This window comes from Morone saxatilis, unplaced genomic scaffold (assembly GCF_004916995.1).
Source record: "Morone saxatilis isolate NCDOM2014 unplaced genomic scaffold, NCSU_SB_2.0 Contig12, whole genome shotgun sequence".
In the NCBI taxonomy this organism is placed as follows: Eukaryota; Metazoa; Chordata; class Actinopteri; family Moronidae; genus Morone; species Morone saxatilis.
Window position 1 is genome coordinate 1,995,112 of NW_023339674.1, and position 19,783 is coordinate 2,014,894.

The following is a 19,783-nucleotide window of genomic DNA, read 5'->3' on the forward strand; positions in this document are numbered from 1 at the left end:
GTTTTTGAGAATAAATAACACTATTAAAGGTTTTATACTTTTACTTCAGTCTCCTGGCAAACATAGCAAAAAGGTTTTTATTCCTTTATTAATACTTGATTTTGTTCTTCTATTTTTCTTTAAATAATAATAATTTAACTACATTTTGTCAGCTTCAGGACTCCGTACTTGACGTCTTTTTACCTGCAAATTACCAAAATGATGTGTATTGTGTATGTAAAAAGTACTTTTCTATTGTTTTTTATAATTATCAGACATAAATAATGTGTATTCAGAAAAGAATATCTGTCAATTCCCTTATTTGTTGTTGATTTTCCAGTTGAAGTTTGTCTTTAAAGACACTTTCAGACATTTGCATTCGGACTAAATTACTTAGAAACTCAGTCCAGTCATATTAAATTAAATTTAGAATACAGTCTCCCAGACAAATTTAGAAAAAAACGGTCTCATATTTTAGAGAATATCATAAAGAAAAGTCTTGTGGTTCATATTCAGGAGATATTGTATGGTCCTGTATTTCTCTGCTGTAGAGAAAATGTGTCATCAGTAAAATATAAAAACTAAAACATATTTATTCTTCTGTGCGTGTGGTTTAGTGTACTGTACATTGAGTTACTGTAGCGCTGCTTGATTCTGTCGTATGTTCTGCTCATCTTTAGCAAAGACGAGTTTAAGTAGTTTGAAGGCCTCCAGGTTTAAAATACTGATTTAGTTTTAAGCATCATAAAAGCACTTTGTTCAACCCCTTTCTTTACTTTGCAGTTTCGTTTTTGAAATTAAAAGACAAATCTTTTTTTTTCCTTTTAAATCATCAACAGAAGTCAAAATACTTGTTTTGTGCTTAAAGGCACTTTTGGAGACACAAAGTAGAGTCGAACGTTGGGATTCAGAGGATAGTTGAGTCAGACCAAAGGAAAAATCTGCAGTGACATCAGTTGCAAAGCTAACTCAGCCTTTGCAAACAGATACGGCCGTGCAAAAAAAACTCAGAGAGGAGTCGATTAATTCGTCTTTGGAATGAGAGAATTACCCCCCGAGTTAAAAGCCCCTCTCCGAAAGTAACATCCATCTCAGTGTGCTTGTGTTCACGCATAAAGAGATCAAATGCCACCAGAGACAATAACTGCAAAAAGACAGAGATACTGCAAGGTGGTACGAGGGAAGGGGGAAAAAAAGCCCTCATTCATCAAATTTTTCAGAAACAAATTAGGAATTTCTATCCAAAAACAGTGAAGTGCTGTGATGTTTCCGTTGGTCTACACCTTCACTTCGACCAGTACAATGTTGAAACTTCCTGCAGGAGGCTGCTGAAGAGGCTCAGCTTTAAAAAGTAACAAAAGAATCAGGATTATAGAGCATCGCCTCTACAACAGCCGCAAAGTTCATGAAGGAAAAGAAACTGTTAAGAAATTTAACATCCGATTAAACACTGAATTCTCACAAATAAAAGAACACATGGACAATAAATGCAATTTCATGCAAGCAGTTGAACTCGTGATACTTTTGCCGTGAGTTCATTTTCATTGACATTTTCTGTACTAACGGCTGTTTAACTCCACAGACGCACTGATGAGGCGTCTGGGTTCCGGTGCTGAGGTTTAAAAGAGAGGTTTGTGTTTGTGGTCGTAGTCGGCAAACCTCAGCACTCATCCAAAGAAGACCCTCGGAGTCATCTAACCCTGTTTTTTTCCCCATTTTTTTCTTTTTGGCATTTCACATAACCGTAGAAAATATGTCCTTCTCATAAATACTGCTTTTTCCACCTGTCAGATCCAGAGGAAATTTCTCCTCTCTTCAACACCAATTATATTGTTTTACATCAGTTCAAACAGGAAACAAAGGATTGTGCCAGTATCAGTGGGTAATAACACTGAGCTGATGCAGCCGCCTGTGCGCCTTCAGCACTGAATGGGTAACAAGTCTACTGAAATTAGCCACTGGGGTCCGTAATGTTTCAGCTGACCAATCAATAACACTGATTTGATGCTGACACTGTAAATTAAACATATTTAACAAAACTACACTTTTAAGGTAATTACTGTACATCAGGGTGGGTCGGAATCGAAGCAGCAGAGGTCGACATATCGGGAATTTTACTCTAGAGTTTGGGGCTCCAAGAACACTAGATACTACATTTCCCATGATGCAACAGACTGTATCTTTTTGATAGATCCTCCTCATCAGTAAACACCTGCATCTTTCATTATACCCTCAGTTTTTTAACGCAGGTTTTCTGTCGTCTTCTAGAGCCAAACAAGACATTTTAACTGTTTTCACAGGCTGATAAAATCAGTGGTCTGCCCCTTTAAGGTATTTACATTTCCCAGTGTTGACTGTATTAAATTAAACCATCTCTAATGGCACAGCAGCTATGGTGTCTGTATTTAAAGAGGAATAAAGTGTGTAGTTACAGTCTGAAATACATTTCGAGTGTGAAAGTTGAGGACAACTGTAAAAATGTCAGACAGACTGGAATGATCACTGTAGAGCTCTCTGGTCCCCCTGTGCTGTACAGCAGCAAACACTGTAGCACCAGACAACTTTAAACACTAATACGATATGTACAGAGAGATAACCATGCTTCTTCTGCATGTTACAGCCCAACAAGACACTAGATACACACTAGAATCATAATCATGCCCTTTGAAGATGATAGGCTGCTCAGGAGCAGGAGTTTGTTTTTCACTCCAGCTGAACCAGGTCAGAGGTCGGGTCACGAAGAGATTCATTATTTGGCTCCTGACGTTCGGGTCAGGTTCAGGGGTGAAGCAGATCAGACCAGAGGCTGCTCTAGGTCGCTGGAGTTGAGTTGGGTTTCCATCATGGTTTCGTCTGAGTATGGGTTGGGGTACGGGTTGAGGAACGGGTTGGTGAGGCTGGTCATCGGGACGAGGGTGGGCGTGGCAGGTTTGGCGGCGTCAGGTCCGGAGGCGGCGTCGTTGCCGGACGTGGCGTCCCCGCCGGTGCCGCTCAGGTGGCCGGCGTCTCGGCCTGCAGGCTGGACATGCGGATCTGCGAGCTGCTCTTGCTGAGGATGGACAGCTGCGTGCCCCCGTTCACCCCACTGCTCGCCAGCGAAGGATGCCGGTGCTTCAGGTCCACAGCAAAGTACCTGTTCACCGTCCAGCTGCGCCATTTCCTCTTGATCTCCGATTGCACCTTGAGGGATATACTTCACAAGGTCATTATTAATGGACCTCGCTGGAAAGAGACAAGCTCACTGTCCCTCAGTCTCACTCTAGCTCTCTCTGGACTGTATTTAAGGCTCATTCTTTTAGATTTTTACTGATTTTCACTGAAAAATACTGTTTTCTTAAAAGAAATAAACATGTTATTAATAATACACTAATTTTCTGCTGGATTTTATGCTCCCTCATACTAAACATATTTTGTAGTTCCTGTTCCAAGAAGCTAAGCTTAGAAAATAGTCCATGTAATAGAAAGTGAAGAAATGAAAAAAGGGTGAGAAAATGTACATGAGCTGATTATGTGCCAAACTGCTAAGAACAGTTACACTACAAGTTGTTTGTACACAAACAAATGTTTGTAATAAAGATTTTTCTTCCTGATTTTCAATATTTTTTTTAATATTCACAAAAAACAGTAAATTATGAGCCTAATCTAGCACAATTCAAGTTATTTGTCCTTCAAACCTCATCTTTTCCTTATGGATAAACTGCTTGTTAGCAATGTTGTATGTTTAATTAAATTGTGCATTCAGGAAACTGCTATATTAGTGTCAGTTACTGTTTTAAAGGAGGTTTACCTCTCCATTCAGGAAGCAGTAGAGGACGGCCACCACAAAGCCCTGAAGAGAGACACAGAGCCCAAACATGAGACAGAAACACAGACACATCTACTGTAAAAACATCAGCATGCTGAGACAAATGCTCATACATCAACTCTCAAAATAATATGCGCACTGTATGAATAATCTACAGGAAAAGCCTATAATCAGCAGTTTTACTGGGCTTTTAGTTTCAGTATTGGATCAGTCTACCACGATCAAATTGTCCTTTTTGTGACTTCAGTCCAAATTTCAATGCTCTTGATATTACATTTCTATTTAATTGCAAGTTGACCGTTAAAAAAGCCTTTTTAACTACCATTTCCAAAATATATTTTATATTTAAAATTCATTTTTTGGTTCAAGTCCCCAATTATTTGTGTCAAAGTCAGTCTTTCAAGTGTTTGAATGCTAGATATTACAATTATATTAGAACTGTCAAAATTAATTTTTTAATGTTTTTTGGTGAATTTGAAACATTTGAGACTTGACTAACACAGCTGCATTTTCTTTACTTCCTTTTTAGATTCAAATTTTTACTTTAAAAAGTTGCAGAAAACATAAATAAGCTGCACAAGTTGCAAAGCTGAATTTAATTACCACAGAAGCAAACACCCTACCCAAACTACCTCTACAGGGCCACAGATCCACAGTTTATACATAGATTGTCCTTTTTTAAATCCAGACTGTGAAGGAGAGAGAGTCACCTGAAAGGATCCGAGGCCGAGTTCAAACACCAGCCGCTCTCTCTTGCTGACGTTCTCAGGGGAGAAGGCAAACACAGTGTAGTGGATCCCAAACAGAGGGATCAGTAGCAGAGTGGAGCGGGCCAACCTTCTGCAAACACACACACACACACACACACATACACATTATGATGAGAGGCCTACAGCATGTGTGTCCTCATTATAACCAGGATCACCAACCACTGTAAATGAAGTGTATCGATATTTTCTTACAACATCTCATCTTGAAAACAAAGAGTCATCTTGAAATAATTTGCAGCTAATGAAAAATTTTAATGATAAAATATAAAATGAAAGTAAAATGACTTACAGGTAAATACTGGATTCATTTCCACCGATATCTGGGGACTGTAACTTCTGGACGAGGATGATGATGATGCCAATGAAGAGCACAAAGTTGATCTGTGGAAAAAATGTAAATTCAGGAGTGGATGTAATGAATTACTCATGTTACTGTGATTAATTCATTTCTTTGGGTACATTTTCTCGGCTCAGATTGGTTGTTTTCGTTCAGGCAGCTTTAATTTGCACATGAAATTTTAAGGAAATGTAATTTAGGCACCGATGTATTATGATGTGCTGTATATTGTATGTACAACATTGTTGTATTTATGTTGTTTTTCATCTGGGATAATAAAACTGAGCTGAACTGAACTGAGCAGGGTGATAACGTACCATAATTGAAGCCAGCACAGGTCCCTTTATCACCCACCAGATGGCAGCGTTGTCATTCATGTCCCAGCACCTGAGAGATAAAACAGCACATTCAGTGCCAGATCATACAAGCCTCAACATGAGACTCAACTCTGCTGCTCATAAACCTACCCGATATCATCAAAGTGTAGCTTCAGCACCGCCCAGATGGTCACACACACTGTGGGGGTTCCTGTCGTCAAACAGGATACAAACATTAAACCGCTGTCGGGATCATAACCATCTGATCAGATGAGAAGTGCGTGCGATGTGTCTTACCCCAGCCAATGATGATGTACCAGTAGAAGTATCTCTTTTCAGGGAAGAAGGTCTCCACCAGTAAAGTGAAGAGGTAAAGACCCTCGATGAAGAGCCAGAAGTAGTTAGAAAGGACGCAGTAATGGAAGAATATCATCACTGCTCGACACTCCAGCTTCAAGAAAAGCGAGAATACAACAATGTGAGAGAAGAAAGCAAGAACATTCAAATGAAGCTGAGTAGAAATCATCTGCTGCCTGTTAACATGTGCGCAGGGATTTTGTGTTACTCACAGTGTGTATGAAGCAGTGCTCGCTGTCCTCTTTGGCGTACAGCACGCCGTCTTTGATGAAGACTGAAATAGCTCTCAAGATGAACGACACAAACAGGTTCATGTGGATGAAGTTCCTGGTGCAGTGCAGCTTCCTAGGAGGAAAAACACATGAACATGCTGAACATCATATCATTTTTAAGCACGTGGCAAAAATCTAGTTGTTTGATGTCAACTTCTTCTTCATATACAATTAAAATAAAAACAATTCTATTTTAAAATATGTATTTCATGTGGTGTAAAATAATGTCAATGGTGCAAATGTGTGCAAAGGGTTGATAAGAGAACGGGTATATTTATATACAAAAAAAGGTGTTAAAAAGTGTTAAAACTCATAAAACAGCACTAAAGCCAACCATCAATTGTAAAATATCGACACATTCAACTTAAAGATACGTTATGATAACACTAATTAAAGCATTCATAAACTTCGAGTTCCTCTCAGGTGTAGCTGATTTGCTCATCTAGAGGGAGAACCACTAAAGAGAGGGCCAGAGCAGCAGCAGTTATGAATGGAGTCAGAGTAGTAGTAGTAGACTTCAGTTTGTTTTTTTTGTGTTCTCATTTTCTGATGATTCCTGCTTCTATGGCTTTATTTATGTTTTTTAGGTTTAGTTCCTTTAAAGTTGCTTTAGTGTAGAGGGAAAAGCCCGGTTCCTACGGCCCCTACTCTGAGTGGCTTCTCTTCTTTTTATATTTTTTTATTTTGGCCGGCCCATCAGACTTCTAGTTGTTTTTGGTTGTTTTGAGTAGTTTTGATATTAATGTCTTTTTTGTTGTTTTTTTACCGTAATGAGCCATTCTGTGGCAGGGTTGTGATGTAATTTGAAGGCTTCGTCAAACTTATTAAAAATGTAGTTCTGTGGCTTAGTGGCAGTAGGCCTGTGTTAATCTGGATGTTTTTGGTCATTTGTTTGTGGTCAACTTGTCCTGTGTTACATGTTGTGCTTTGGGTAACTTTGTGGGTGCAGTTTTTTTGTCTTTTGGTGTTTATGCATTCGGTGGGAGGGTGGTAGTGTGACTTATTATTTTCAAAAACTTTATTCATAATTCATCTTGAAAGGGATGTCCTCATCTTAAAACCACTGCCCCACCCAGCTGCAGTACCCTCCATTAACCACCAACCGTCTCACCTGAACCTGCATAGGATGACCATGGCCATGGTGAGGGAGACCAGAGAGGTGCTGTAGCCCACAGTGTACAGAGCCTTCACTGACACAAAGTACATGTCCTGAGATGGAAACAAAAGAGAAACTGAACAAACAGCAGCGTTTCCTGTATAATATGTCTCAGTGAATCCTTAAATCTGAAGCAGACGCAGTCATATACGAACCGAACGGCTGCTGTTTCCCTCCTCGTACAGGCAGGCGTCGATGTAATGAGGGAAGGTCGCTGACCAGCCAAACTCGGTACAGTTCCGACTCAACTTCCCCAGCTCTGTAGACACAGGATGCGTTATTTCATTATGACAAACAGACTTATTTCTAGAGTGAAATCAGGAAGAGGAACAGGCGCACTGACTGTAATTATTTCAGTGAGAGTTGAAGTTACTGTACACAACTGTACATTTTTTGCATATTTACACTAAAAACAACCAATGATATCACCAATACAGTGAGAAGCCCTTAATTTGAAATATGTAGAGAATAGATTTCTGATTCTGTATTCTGTTATACTTGTTGTGGACTGTCTAATAAAAACATAGTTATACATATTATATTCCATATTTAAGATCCTCCTAAATGTCACACTATGGACCTTTTTAATTTTAGCACAGTAAATCTGCAGTTCACTGAAATGGCATCCCTAAATCTCCACACTGTAACAAGACCATGTGTAAACAGGGACTCTCAAAAAGTCCAATAAAATACAGAATCTGCTGTTAATTGTGTATAAGAAGTTCTTCGCCACTGACCGTAGTCTTCTTCGCTCATGAACTGAGAGAAGAGTTCGGGACAGTTGACTTCGACCACCTCACCGATCCTGGCAGGCTGCCAACATGTCAGGTTGTCCCACATCCAGGGACAGCCTGAGGACACGACAGGAAGACGAACACAGTGATTCTTTAGAAAAAGCCATATGTTCATTTCATATGTTCACCTGCAGCTCACTCATCATTGTTCCAAAATCACACATCCTTGAAATTCTCAGATAGTAAATGAAAAGTCAGCCAGCAGCCATTATTTCTTTTTAATTCATCTAATTTTGGTAGAATTCAATGATTTTTATTTGTTACTTCCTGCTAGTGCCGCCTCTGCATCATTTCTTCTGTTGCTGCAGCTTTTTATTTCATATAAAACTCCATAAAAACAGCAGTTTGTGTCAGGAATGAAATTTAGGATGATTGGTTATTATAATACACATTTTGTAGCTGAATCCCAGTCGGTCTAAAATGATGGAAGTTAACTGGAAAGCAGGAATAAATTGCTGCATATAGGCATAAATTGTGGCTGAGATATTGGGAACAATCATGTGGGTTTGCATTAATGGTGCATACAGAGATGCAGGAGCTAAAAGAGGATGGTCTGATTTCCAATTTTAGTTTGTGACTTAGTTAAGCAGCTCTGCTTTGTAGCCAACACTCCTATAAGGCTTCCTAACTAACACAAATAACATCCATTTGAAAAGTCAGTCCCAGTTTGCTGTGCAGATGTAGTGCAATAAATCTGCAGAACATTATTGTTTAAGATTTTCAAAAATGCCACACACAAAAAACTGTTATGATGTGCACATCTTCCCAGCAAAATATGGTACTAATGAGTTTTCCTTTTGTCCAGCAGAAATGCTACAGCAGGGTTTTTATGAATTTAATAAACACTTAAATGGGTTTCATCCATTTCCTGACCCTTCATAATTGCAGGAAATTTTATAAAATGTTAATATAATAACATAATAATCAAGCTTAATTCAAAGAACAATAATCCTGAGCTTGAGTTTGTTTGCAGATCCTTTACTTAAGTAAAAGTACTAATTACACACTGTAAAAATACTTACAAGTAAGTATTTACAAGTAAAAAGCTTGTGGAAAGACAAAATATCATCATAAATTATGATTTGGTTAATAAAATGTATCCACATTCTGAGTAAGCTGTATAACGGCTGTTTCTGGTTAAACAAAAGGTCTACCTCTGCAGGGTTCCAGACACAATCTGAGCCTGTCAGTGGCAAAATCAACAACTTTTATTTAGAGCTGTACAATTAATCAAAATATTGTTGAAATCACAATATGGTCAAGTGCAATATCCAAATTGCAAGAAAGTGCAATTAGTATAAAGTATTGTAGTCCTGCCTTAATATCTTGTTGTGCATGTAAGAAAACGTGTTTCTTTCTTACATCATCATGATTTTAATTGTTTTTCAGTGAAAATGAAAATTGTGATGGAAAATTTCCACTAATCTGATCTGTCAAAATATATAATATATGACTTTTACTATTTTTTTATACTTTCGTGCAGCCCTACTTTTAGTGGACGTACTTTGACACATTTGCCACCATTAGAAGTATAAAGATTTATTTCAACCAAACCAGCGTTGGTGATTGTTGTACAGACTGTGGAAAGATGCCTTCTGATGATGTGCATGTGCAAGTGGAAAGTCATTTTAATCCTTGTAGCTCCTGTTTTTTCCTAACCAAAATAGACTTCTAAACAAGGTTAAGAAGCAGAATTGGCACGGATTGGCCTTTCTCTCTCAGTCTCATCCTCGTTTCATCCATCATATAATCAGCCACAGAGACGCCTGTCACTCACTGCCTCACTGATCAGCTTTAATTTTCAGGATCATCATCATGAGATTCTGCCAAATAAAGCCTCGATCTGCGCCTCCCTCACTCTGGAGACAGAGGCACAAAGTAAAACAAAAGAATTAATTTGCTTTGCTGAATCTCTCTGTTGGCCCTGCTTTGGTTTTCCATGCTACAAATCAAGCACAGACACACATTGTGGAGTCCTTCTAATGATCTCTCTTTGCAGACGAGCAGGTCGGAGTCAAACTACAATTTGTAGAATTATCTCCCACTCATTAGTATGGAGGCCTTCAAGATGTTCTTGTTATTAATCTCTGTGTTTATTCTTTTTTTTTTTTTAATTAGCCAAAACTGTTGCAGCATCAACAGCATAGTGGTTGGCATGAGGGGAAGGGATTAAAGGCTAAACAAACACACACTCGCAAAATCCTACCAAATTCTGGATCGTTCCCAGGATCATCCGAGGCCATCATCTCCATGCATTTCTCCTCCTCCCTCTGGATCACACAGTTAGTGGGGACCTGTTGGCTCGAAACCTGGAAGACAGCACAAACACACACGCACAGAAATACACAGAGAGAGAAAGGGGGAGTCAAGTGGCTGAAGATTACATCAGAGCAAAGAGGAAGGGCCCAGAGGTAAAATGGAAGAGGCTGCTTCATTAGCTTCACCATGCAGTTCACACCACAGTGTGGGAGAGGTCTTAGCTCTGGGATCTGTTTAAACACTCAACCAATTAAACAAACCATTTCAGAGCTGCTGGCACTCTCCCCATGCTAACTGACCCAAAGGAGGGGCATTACTCTAATGAAAACAAGGCAGGAAAGGCTTTCAGACGTGCACTTTTCACACTGGACCGTGCCAGGCATTACTCCCATCTGTTGAGAACTGGCACACAGAGAAGACTGTTTTAAACTTGTACAAACAATCGAGTCCCCAGAGCTAGGACTCCAGACACGGAGGTCACGTCCAGAGACGCCTCCTACATAACCCCTCTGACAGCTGCACAATGCTGAGCTGACGTTTGGAGCGAGCAGGTTGAGGGAGGGGCAGGGGCGCTGATGGAGGTGGGTGTCTGGTAAGATGACGAGATTGTGCGTCTGTGTTTGGCGTCAGTCCGGGAGACACCACGTCACGGCTTTATGAGGTGTAGCAGAGGAGCAGTTGAGCATTTATCCACTGATGTCAACAGCGCTCGCTCGGGATTCATGCACTGAAGATTTAGCAGAGTAATAGAGACACAGTGGGTTTGGGGGCATTGTGTGGAACAAGTGTCGACACACGAATCTGTATCTGGATGATTTATGTGCTGCACTTGCTAGCAACAGCACCATTTCTGCAGTGGTGCACTTGAATTGAATATACTGGCAGTAAAAGCACAGATGGTTGAAATGATGACATCCTCTGGACCACTGTTCGCTGGATGAGGATGTTATTGCATCTCTAACCATTTGTTAGACACTGCAGACACTTGTTTAGTCACACTGTTGGGTTTGGAAGATAAAATACTCCATAATTGACGCTGCATCATTCCCAACTCATCTATAATACTGCGGCTTGGTTAGTGGCCGTCTGCTTCAAAATATGACGTTGTAGAACCCTCTAGCGTCATTTGTGGACACGTCCACCATCAAAGTCAGCTGACTTTGAGCAGGTGGTGGGGTGGATGGATGGCTTAATCAAACACAGAACTTTAACCCAGGAGACCATAAGCAATTTCTTTAAAGTAACGTATGTAAGTTAATTTAGGTGATGTGCTTAAGTTACATAGGTTACATTTTATTCATGTACTTAAACGTACAACATATAACTTCTGCCACTTTGGAGTCTCTCACATCCACGAGGGGAGCCGAGCTGCTGTAACGTTAGCTCACTTGTTTCTCTGATAATTAAGATCCAGCACGTCCTGATGACTAAAATCTTTCTTTGGTCAAATCTAGATTAAAAAGCCACCAAGATCTAAACAGTGGATGGTAAAAATGTGGCTTCCCAGACTGGATAAACAGTCAGTGTATGACCAGCCTTCTGAATAAAATGACAGATTTCTCAAGTTTGAACATTTTGGAAACTTTGGATAATGTAAGAACACAACTCAACTACTATAGAACATAGCTCCTAGACCATTTTAATGCGGCAAATTTATAGCTTTAGCTATGCATACTATAGCTGTAAGTTACGCCAGGTACATTGCATACGTTTTATTTGGTAAATGGACCTGTACTTATAACCGCCTTTCTAGTCTTCCGACCCACCAAAGCGCTTTTACACTAACATGGCACATTCGCCTTTCACCACATTGCACCCAGTGATGGCAAAGTCCATCGAACACAAATTAACTCATTCATACACATTTCAACCACACCGACTGCAATCGGCATCGGAACATTTGGGTTCAGTATCTTGCTCAAGGATACTTTGACATGTGGCACCAGGAGCCGGGATTGAACCACAATCTTCTTGATTAGGGACGACCTGCTCTGCCTCTGCCACACGACTGCCCCTAATTATATATATTGTGTACTTTAAAGTTCTGAATGAACAAGCTGAAAGAGCACCGTTCAAATTGCAAAGCTGAAAGAGGGCCCGAGCGTTTGGTGAACCCATGGTGCTTTTCTTCTTACTTCTCTGATTAATCTGTGAGTGATGAGGTAACAGTCCAACTCTGATTACAGAGCTGTGCAGTACCAGTGAATACAAAACGCCATACACCACAGACACCTTCTGATACAGAAAATGTTGTGGTTGAAAACTGTCAAAATAGAAGAAACTTAAACTATAAGTACACCTGACAAAGATTTACCAACAGATCAGACGTAACGTGGAAGCTAAAGCATGACTGAGGTACATTAACAGGTCAGTAAAGTAGAAATAACCACTCAATTAAACGGTCACACAGGTTAAGTCCACCTGATTTAGACTCTGCTCGGTGTAAACTTGTGTGGAGCTTGCGCTGAAAATGACATCAGTCAGTCAAACGTCCCAATACACTGCCTCAACAGGTACAGCAAATCTTAACAGAGATGTCAATCACACACAGTCCGTACACGCCCACTAAGATGAGAAAAGGTTCAGATCAGGAAAATAAGTGGAAACATGATGGAAGTGTTTCAAGGCTAAAGAAACACATGGGTTCATTGGTTTAATATTAAACAAACTAGATCATATAATTAAGGGGGGAGGACGACTACAAAGTGTTGATTTAAAAACTCATCTTGCAGCATGGATGTGATTTAAACCTGAACTACAATGTACGCCATCCACTCTCCCTGAACCCCCACATCCTCGCTGTTTGACTTCATTCTTTGGCACTGAATGCGCCAGTGAACATAAAGCAGATTAAACACACATGAACTAAAATTCGGAAGGCCACAGGGTTTGGAAAGGATGAAGCCAAACACTGTGTGAGTCTTGGAAAGTTTAAGAACAGTATTCTGTGCTTCTGTGTTATTTCCTCTGCTGTGTACCTCCTGTGACTAATTATAGCCGTAATCTGTCTGCCTTAAATCACTCTCAACTGATATCATAATTAGGTCAACTGTGTTCCCCCAGCATGATCGGCTCACAGCTCATGTCATGTACTGAGGGTGTGCCTGTGTCATACAATATTCTTAAAGCTCATCCAGCTGCTTACTGATTTATCATGCTTAGTGTTCAAACAGAATACTTTAAATATAGATGCAATTTTGATGCTAAAAATATGCAATTTATCGACTAAGCAGTGGTTTCCCAACTTACGGGGTTGGGACCCCTATTTAGGAGTCACCAAGCCTTCTCTGGCGGTCACAGAGACTCTTTGATTTCAACAGAGAAATACTAAAAGAAATAGTTATTTTTAAAGTATAGACTATTATTTAGCTATAAACAGGAAACACAAGCTATATTCACAGGCCCTTCACTCTTAGAAAAGTTTACAAACCAAGAGCTATACATCCATGAGGAAGAAAACACCGAATTTGTCAGAAAAATCACGAAAATCATGATCATATCACATCCGTACAAAATAATCACAATATGAATGTTTTTGCACATTTGCCCTTCATGTGTTTTGAGTTTTAAACTGTATTATTAAAAACATTAATAAATATATTTTTAATGTAATATATAGTAAAATATCATTGTTTTAATGCATGTTCAATGTTAACTTTTGTACAAAATATTGTTGTTTTTTTTTTTAAAACTTCAAGTTACTGCAGGAAGCTTTTCAATTGGTAGTATGAATTGTTAGTAGAAATGAAGTGCCAGCATGAATCCAATTAATCGTAATTTCCTCTGGACATTAATCAGTGCTATGAATTTAACAACTTATTATCCTTAATTGTTCACTTCATTTCCATTTTTTTAAAGGCTCTCCTACTATAAAATTGATTCTTCAGCCATCTTGTTCTTCAGACTTTTTGTTGCACTTACAACAGATGGCAAGTTGGGTGCAGTATATGGGAGACAAGCTTCCACTTGTGGTGGCTGCCGTGCAACTAATACTATTAAAAACAATGCTTCTAACACAGAAACTGCTTTTGAATAGCTATCCACTGTAGTGACCCTGCGCGTTTTAGCTTTTTATTAAAACAGACTTTTGGTCATATTTGGTTTCAAATGTTCACTACACTGACAGGATTCGTATGTAACGAAGTTAAATAATCAGGTTCTTCAGGCTTCTCCTAGCGCACCCTGATGGATTTGCAAAATCCACAGGGCCTGAAAAGAAAAAACCAGTATTGACGAACTGGGATTGAGACTCAACAAGTCCAGTATTCTTTTAATTTAATGGCATCAATTTCAAAGAAGGATTCTTCCTCACAGATTTAACAGACAGGAATAATGTTGAATGAACAATGAATAAATGAATGAGATGCTCTTTATCATCGCTTGCCACACACCGATCAATTGAATTATTGATGCGACACTCCATACTGGTTACTTTAACTACGATGAATGTACTGTTGTAGTGCATGAAATGAGGTCAACCGTGTTTGCTAAATATTATTCATGTCAGCATGTTCACGCTGTTGCTAATCTGTTTGCAGTGTAATTATCGTTTTAGCTGCACTACACAAGCATGCTCATTCAAGACGCACCAGATTTTCTCTTTAGAACCGAACAAAAAGATAAGAATTTAAATCAGCTTACTGAGGCGTGCGAGGAAGAGGATGGCGAGGATAGCGGCTGTATTACAAGACAGACATTTTGTGTTTCAGTCAGGAGTTTCCTTCTGAATACTCAGCTCATCACAGACGGACACAACAGGACCATCAGCTCCCTTGGGATCTAGAAAACCAACATTAAGAGACCATCAGCGAAATGCATTACCGAGTATCTTTTATATACTAGTCTCTTTAAGTGTAATAATCTCTTGCAGAGCAAATCCAAACGGGAAAGCCTCAGAAGTCTTAACGTAGAGAAATGTTTAGAAAGATCTCCATAAACTCCCATTTGATCCTCAAGTACAATATCTGACAATCATGGAACATGTGCGCATAACGCATGAGATATAAGGTTTAAATGTTAGACAAAACATCCTTTCTCAACAGTCTTCTTTTAAATTCTGGATTCAACATTGCTTGTTGCTGTTTGTTCTTTTTTTTAACCTTTTATTTATTCCAGGAGGTGTTTCCTGAGAGATCTTTTTCGTTTTTAGAGGAACCTGAATCATAATTCACACAGTTTACACACATTTATGGATGCTGCCCAGTGCAACCACAGTCTGATCTGCTGGCAGCTGGAGCATTCGGGGGTTAAGGAACAGTCTGTAGGATTTAGTGATCTAGCTATGAGGTTGCAGATTGCAAACTAATGAATACATGCTCGCATCTGTATTTGATTACCTGGGAATGAAAAGCTGTGAAGTCTGTAGGAGGACTTGGTGCCAGCGAAACAAGCAAGCGCTATTTAGAGCACTATTATTCTTAAAGACCAATGTAGGTAAGGGATTCAGTGAGATCTAGCTGTTGTAGTTGCAAATTTAACCCCCTCGTTTCACCTACTGTTTCAAGCTTAAAGGAGAAACTACGGTGGCTGCAAAGACTCGCAAAAAAGCTCCAATCTAGCAGCCATGTTGTTTGTCAGTTCTGGGCTGCTGTAAGAAAATGTGGTTCTATACTGCACCGTCTTAGATAAAATGGCTCTTCTAAGATAATGAAACAACAATTCCTATATTCAGGTGACTAACCACTAAATGAAACATACGCTATGAAGTAATATATTTACATTTCTGCCAATAGATCCTTCTAAAGTTTTATAGACTGGACCTTTAAGGTATGCTCAAGGCCACCTCAGGGTGGTAGATGAGGGACAGAAAGCATGCTTTTTCTACTTTTCCCAATCCAGATTTACCTTTGAGTTTAACACTGAATGCAGTTTTGAAACACTCCATTTAATGTCTTTTTACTTCCTTTTCATACATACTACTGTAGGCTGCTATTACAAGACACTCGCTGCCTATCAATGATTGCATTTTCAACTGTTATGTGAACACAAGCCTGTCACGTTTGCGTGTCTGCACGAGCATGTTCATGTATCTGTGTGTCCTCATGGCTACAGCCCCGGAGGGTTCGCCTTGAGTTAAAAGCCAGTAGCAGACTTGACCGCATCCGGCCTCGCCACGGGGAGAGCTTGGAGCTTGGCATTCCTACTCCAACCTAAAAAAACCCGCCAGCAAACGAGCTCTCCTCCTCCCTTCTCCGTTGTAGGAGCAACAGCTGAAGAGCTGCTTGAGTTTTGGATCAGAAGCTGAACCACTGTGACTTGAACCTCCTTCTGCTCCTGTCGTTTCTGCTCTACTTGTAAATAGAAACCCTTAGATTTCATAATGTGCCTCCCGTTTGTCGATGATCAAATTGAATCCAGCCCAAGTGTCCAGTATTTTACTGTGAAACACACACATTTTGATCCCCCCATGCTGATATTTAATGCATTACAGCATCAATGCTAACACATATTTTGCTAGATAGTCACAGAAGAAACACACACCACACACACACAAACAGAAAATAACAAACAAGACACAACATGAATGGGACGCAGCTTTGCAAGGCCACCATAATAGTCTGCTGATGCTCTTCCATGAAATTCATGGTGAGTTGCTCGAGCACAACTGCCTTTAATTATCATTTCTTTCCCACTTAATGTTACAAACCACCAAGACTCTGTGGTATTCACACTGCCACTGTTGGAGTCGTCATCATGAGTGATACGTTCAGAGAAAGAAGGATAACAAAGAGGAACGCGGAGCTATATGTGAAACACTTTCTCATGAAACTGGAACTCGAGTCCTTGGAGAGAGCGCATCCTCTGAGTAAGGTAGTTCTGCTGCAGGCCGAACCTCAAACTATAAAATCATCCAATTTGATCCGAAATTGCAATTCTCTGGGTTTCACAATTCTAAATAGTAAACTGTCCAAAAAGACCAAAACATTGAATTATTCATTTAAAAAATCCCAAATCCCAATCATTATTTGATCTAATTTGATTTTGATTTTTCCAACATTTGTTCATAAACCATACATAAATAAAACGTGACCTATGTTCTGCCGTCAGTGTGTCCTTTCTGTTTGAGTGCTTATAGGTGCTCGCATTTTTACTGCTCTAGCTCAACCCAGTTAATTGTGTAATATTCTCTATTACATAATAATTGCCAATAATTCATTTAAACTTAAGAATAAGTTCTGCCAAGCTCTCATAGCTTTGTCCTAATCCCAACAGTGTTTAACATGGCTATTCGTCTGGCAGCGTTACAGTGCTTAAGCTTAGTGGTTAGCGAATGCTTCTCCTGCTCTCTGTTGCTCTGTGTCAGAGGTTTTAGCTATTCTCTAACCTCCTTGTAGTGATATTGGTACATGTAATAAATGTCTAGGAATGAATTCTTCATTTTGTAAAGAAAACCTAAAACATTTGTTAAGTTACAACTTTGAGACCTAAACCACGAGCTTATATTCTCAGAGCCTTTCACGTAGTCACCTAACAGCTCATCCTGCATTAGAAACGTACGCATTCAACAGCCTAAAGAGCTAATAGAACATGCCAATGATCAGATAAAATAAAAACTGAATTTGTCACTTAAAATAGGCTTTTAAGTAGTTAAAATCGTTAAAATAGAATATAAAGTACAATAGTACAGACACAGAAATGTATAAAACGCTCCATCATCTCAATGCAATATTCATAATCTGCTCAAAAATGAATAAAATCAGCCTTTATTTATACAAAGTTTATCTATTGCTCTGTAACTGTTATTGTTGTATGCATTAAAATATAATAATATGACATATTCATAAAAAATAGTCAGTCGTCAGTTAAATGTCGAACCTAAAAAAATTTGGTGAAGACCATTCAAATTCCAATCAACTTTGAGTAACGTATGCTCTTCACCAAGAGAAAAAGAAGAATGTTTAACACGCCTGCTCTGTTTGTTATCTGGCTTCAATAAGTGAATGGGAGATGGAGCGTATATTTGGCAAGATACGTGTGACCATACTACCAAAGGCAGCCTGGACCACCGACACCTCCACCACTCGAGCGCCTTTAGGCAAACTCATCAAGATGCTGTTTAAATTGCTTTATATCGCTCACAGTGATACAAATTACTGGAGATGATTGGAGGTTTATTTAAGAATAGGATTAAACAGCCATTACATATTTATATGAGATACAGACTTTCTCCTGGATTTTATTCAACAATTGAGGCTTGTTTACGCAACCAGGAAACCGCCCCAGGGGCCCCCCATGGGACTGAAGTCTCAGGTTACTGCGTATCAGTGGTTTTGGTACTTTAGGGAGGGATGCGACTTTTTTGATTGGACACTTTCCAAAACCAGCCACCAGGAAAAGTGTCGGCTTTGGCCACTGTGTCATTACAGCAATTGGCATCCATACGTTGATGCCACTTGTTCAAAAATAACTTTTCGTAAGGTTTCATTGTGAAAGAAGCAGCTGTAAAAACGGTGGATCTGTTTTTTATTTACCATCACGAACCCTTCGCGAAATGAAATAATTACAATCATAATTGTTCCAGTTGCTAGGAAAATCTTAGTCAGGAACAAGTCCAACCACAATTAAATCATTAAAGTTAGCGGAGGGCTAACAGGAAGTTCTGGTGTGCCTCTCTATGGGGCGCTGTGGGCCGCAGTTTTTGTATTCATCCAGGTAAGTTTTCTGTACAGCGGAATGCTTTTTTGTCTTCATGTGCTACTGCGAGCGCTTTATACGGAATAAATGAAGCTCAACCCAACGCTGTACTCCAGTTCTTCTCTATACATCCATGATTCAAAATCTAGCCGTCTCTTGTTAGTTTCCTCCAGCAGTTAATACCATACTTTAAGAAAAGCAACATTTTGAGTTTTTTATGGGTACAGGTGTTAACTGAGGACAGTCCCACCCACAGTGCTCCAAGCTCTAGATAAATTATTCAACATTATAGTTTTAAACCAGAAGTGAATCCATAATATACACAAGGTTATACACAGAGTGGTTTCAGTAGCCACAATTATAAAAAAACTTCAGAAGGGTGTGTGTGTTGTGTGTGGTTTTGAGACCGCAGCACTGCTCAGGACTCTCCTCCCCAAAGCTGTAATCAGTGGATTAATGAGTCCTCAGCGGCTTTTCATGTTCACACTGTCAGCCTGAGTGTGTGTAATGATTTGTGCTCCGTCTTGGAAGAGCAACACATAATTAAGAAACACACAAGTTGGTTTCACTCTCGCAAACCAAACATAACACCTTTCACACGCTGGTCTTTCTTTAGGTATGACGTTAGCGCTCAATAAATACTTAAAGTCACACCATGAGGGGAAAAAGTAAACAACAGGAGGAAAAGTAAAAATTGCAGCGGCTGAAGGATTAGTGGCTTCTAAATGTGTGTGGGGTTTGTGCTAAGGAAACGATTCCTCTCGGGAGAGGGAATTACTTCTCTCAGGAATAGCGGGAATGGAGGAGCGAGGCTTTCTCTTAAGATCACTCACCTATAGCGCCGCTGCTCTGACGGAGGAAAGCTTTGAAACTCTAAGATGAGACGCATCATTAGGGAAGACACAAGACTAAAAAGAATGTGGAAGGGAGAGAAGAGAAAGAGGGAGGAATGGAGAGGAAGAGGGATGCAGCTTGATGTGCATTGTCATTGTTTGTTTTGGTGGGACACTGGGACCGTTTTCCCCTCCAGGATATGTTCTGGTCAGGCTTTGACGCTGTTGTGGCCTGGAGAGTAAAGCGCATTCACTGCTTATCCCCCACTG

At 39.7% G+C, this 19,783-nt stretch overlaps 1 protein-coding gene across 1 annotated transcript in view; it reads right to left on the reverse strand.

Annotated features, from left to right (window-relative positions):
- Positions 1–2,830: 2,830 nt before the first annotated feature.
- The window catches only part of adcyap1r1b (adenylate cyclase activating polypeptide 1b (pituitary) receptor type I), a 31,715-nt gene continuing 14,762 nt past the window's right edge, over positions 2,831–19,783 (reverse strand). The window contains exons 3-14 of the mRNA XM_035653666.1: positions 9,994–10,096; positions 7,731–7,844; positions 7,149–7,252; positions 6,949–7,046; positions 5,778–5,910; positions 5,506–5,659; positions 5,359–5,419; positions 5,209–5,278; positions 4,844–4,935; positions 4,495–4,624; positions 3,767–3,808; positions 2,831–3,159 (exon numbers count right to left, since the gene is read on the reverse strand). Of these exons, the coding sequence (XP_035509559.1) occupies positions 2,971–3,159; positions 3,767–3,808; positions 4,495–4,624; positions 4,844–4,935; positions 5,209–5,278; positions 5,359–5,419; positions 5,506–5,659; positions 5,778–5,910; positions 6,949–7,046; positions 7,149–7,252; positions 7,731–7,844; positions 9,994–10,096 (1,290 nt within the window). The 3' untranslated portion in view covers positions 2,831–2,970. The remainder of the gene's footprint in view (positions 3,160–3,766; positions 3,809–4,494; positions 4,625–4,843; positions 4,936–5,208; positions 5,279–5,358; positions 5,420–5,505; positions 5,660–5,777; positions 5,911–6,948; positions 7,047–7,148; positions 7,253–7,730; positions 7,845–9,993; positions 10,097–19,783) is intronic.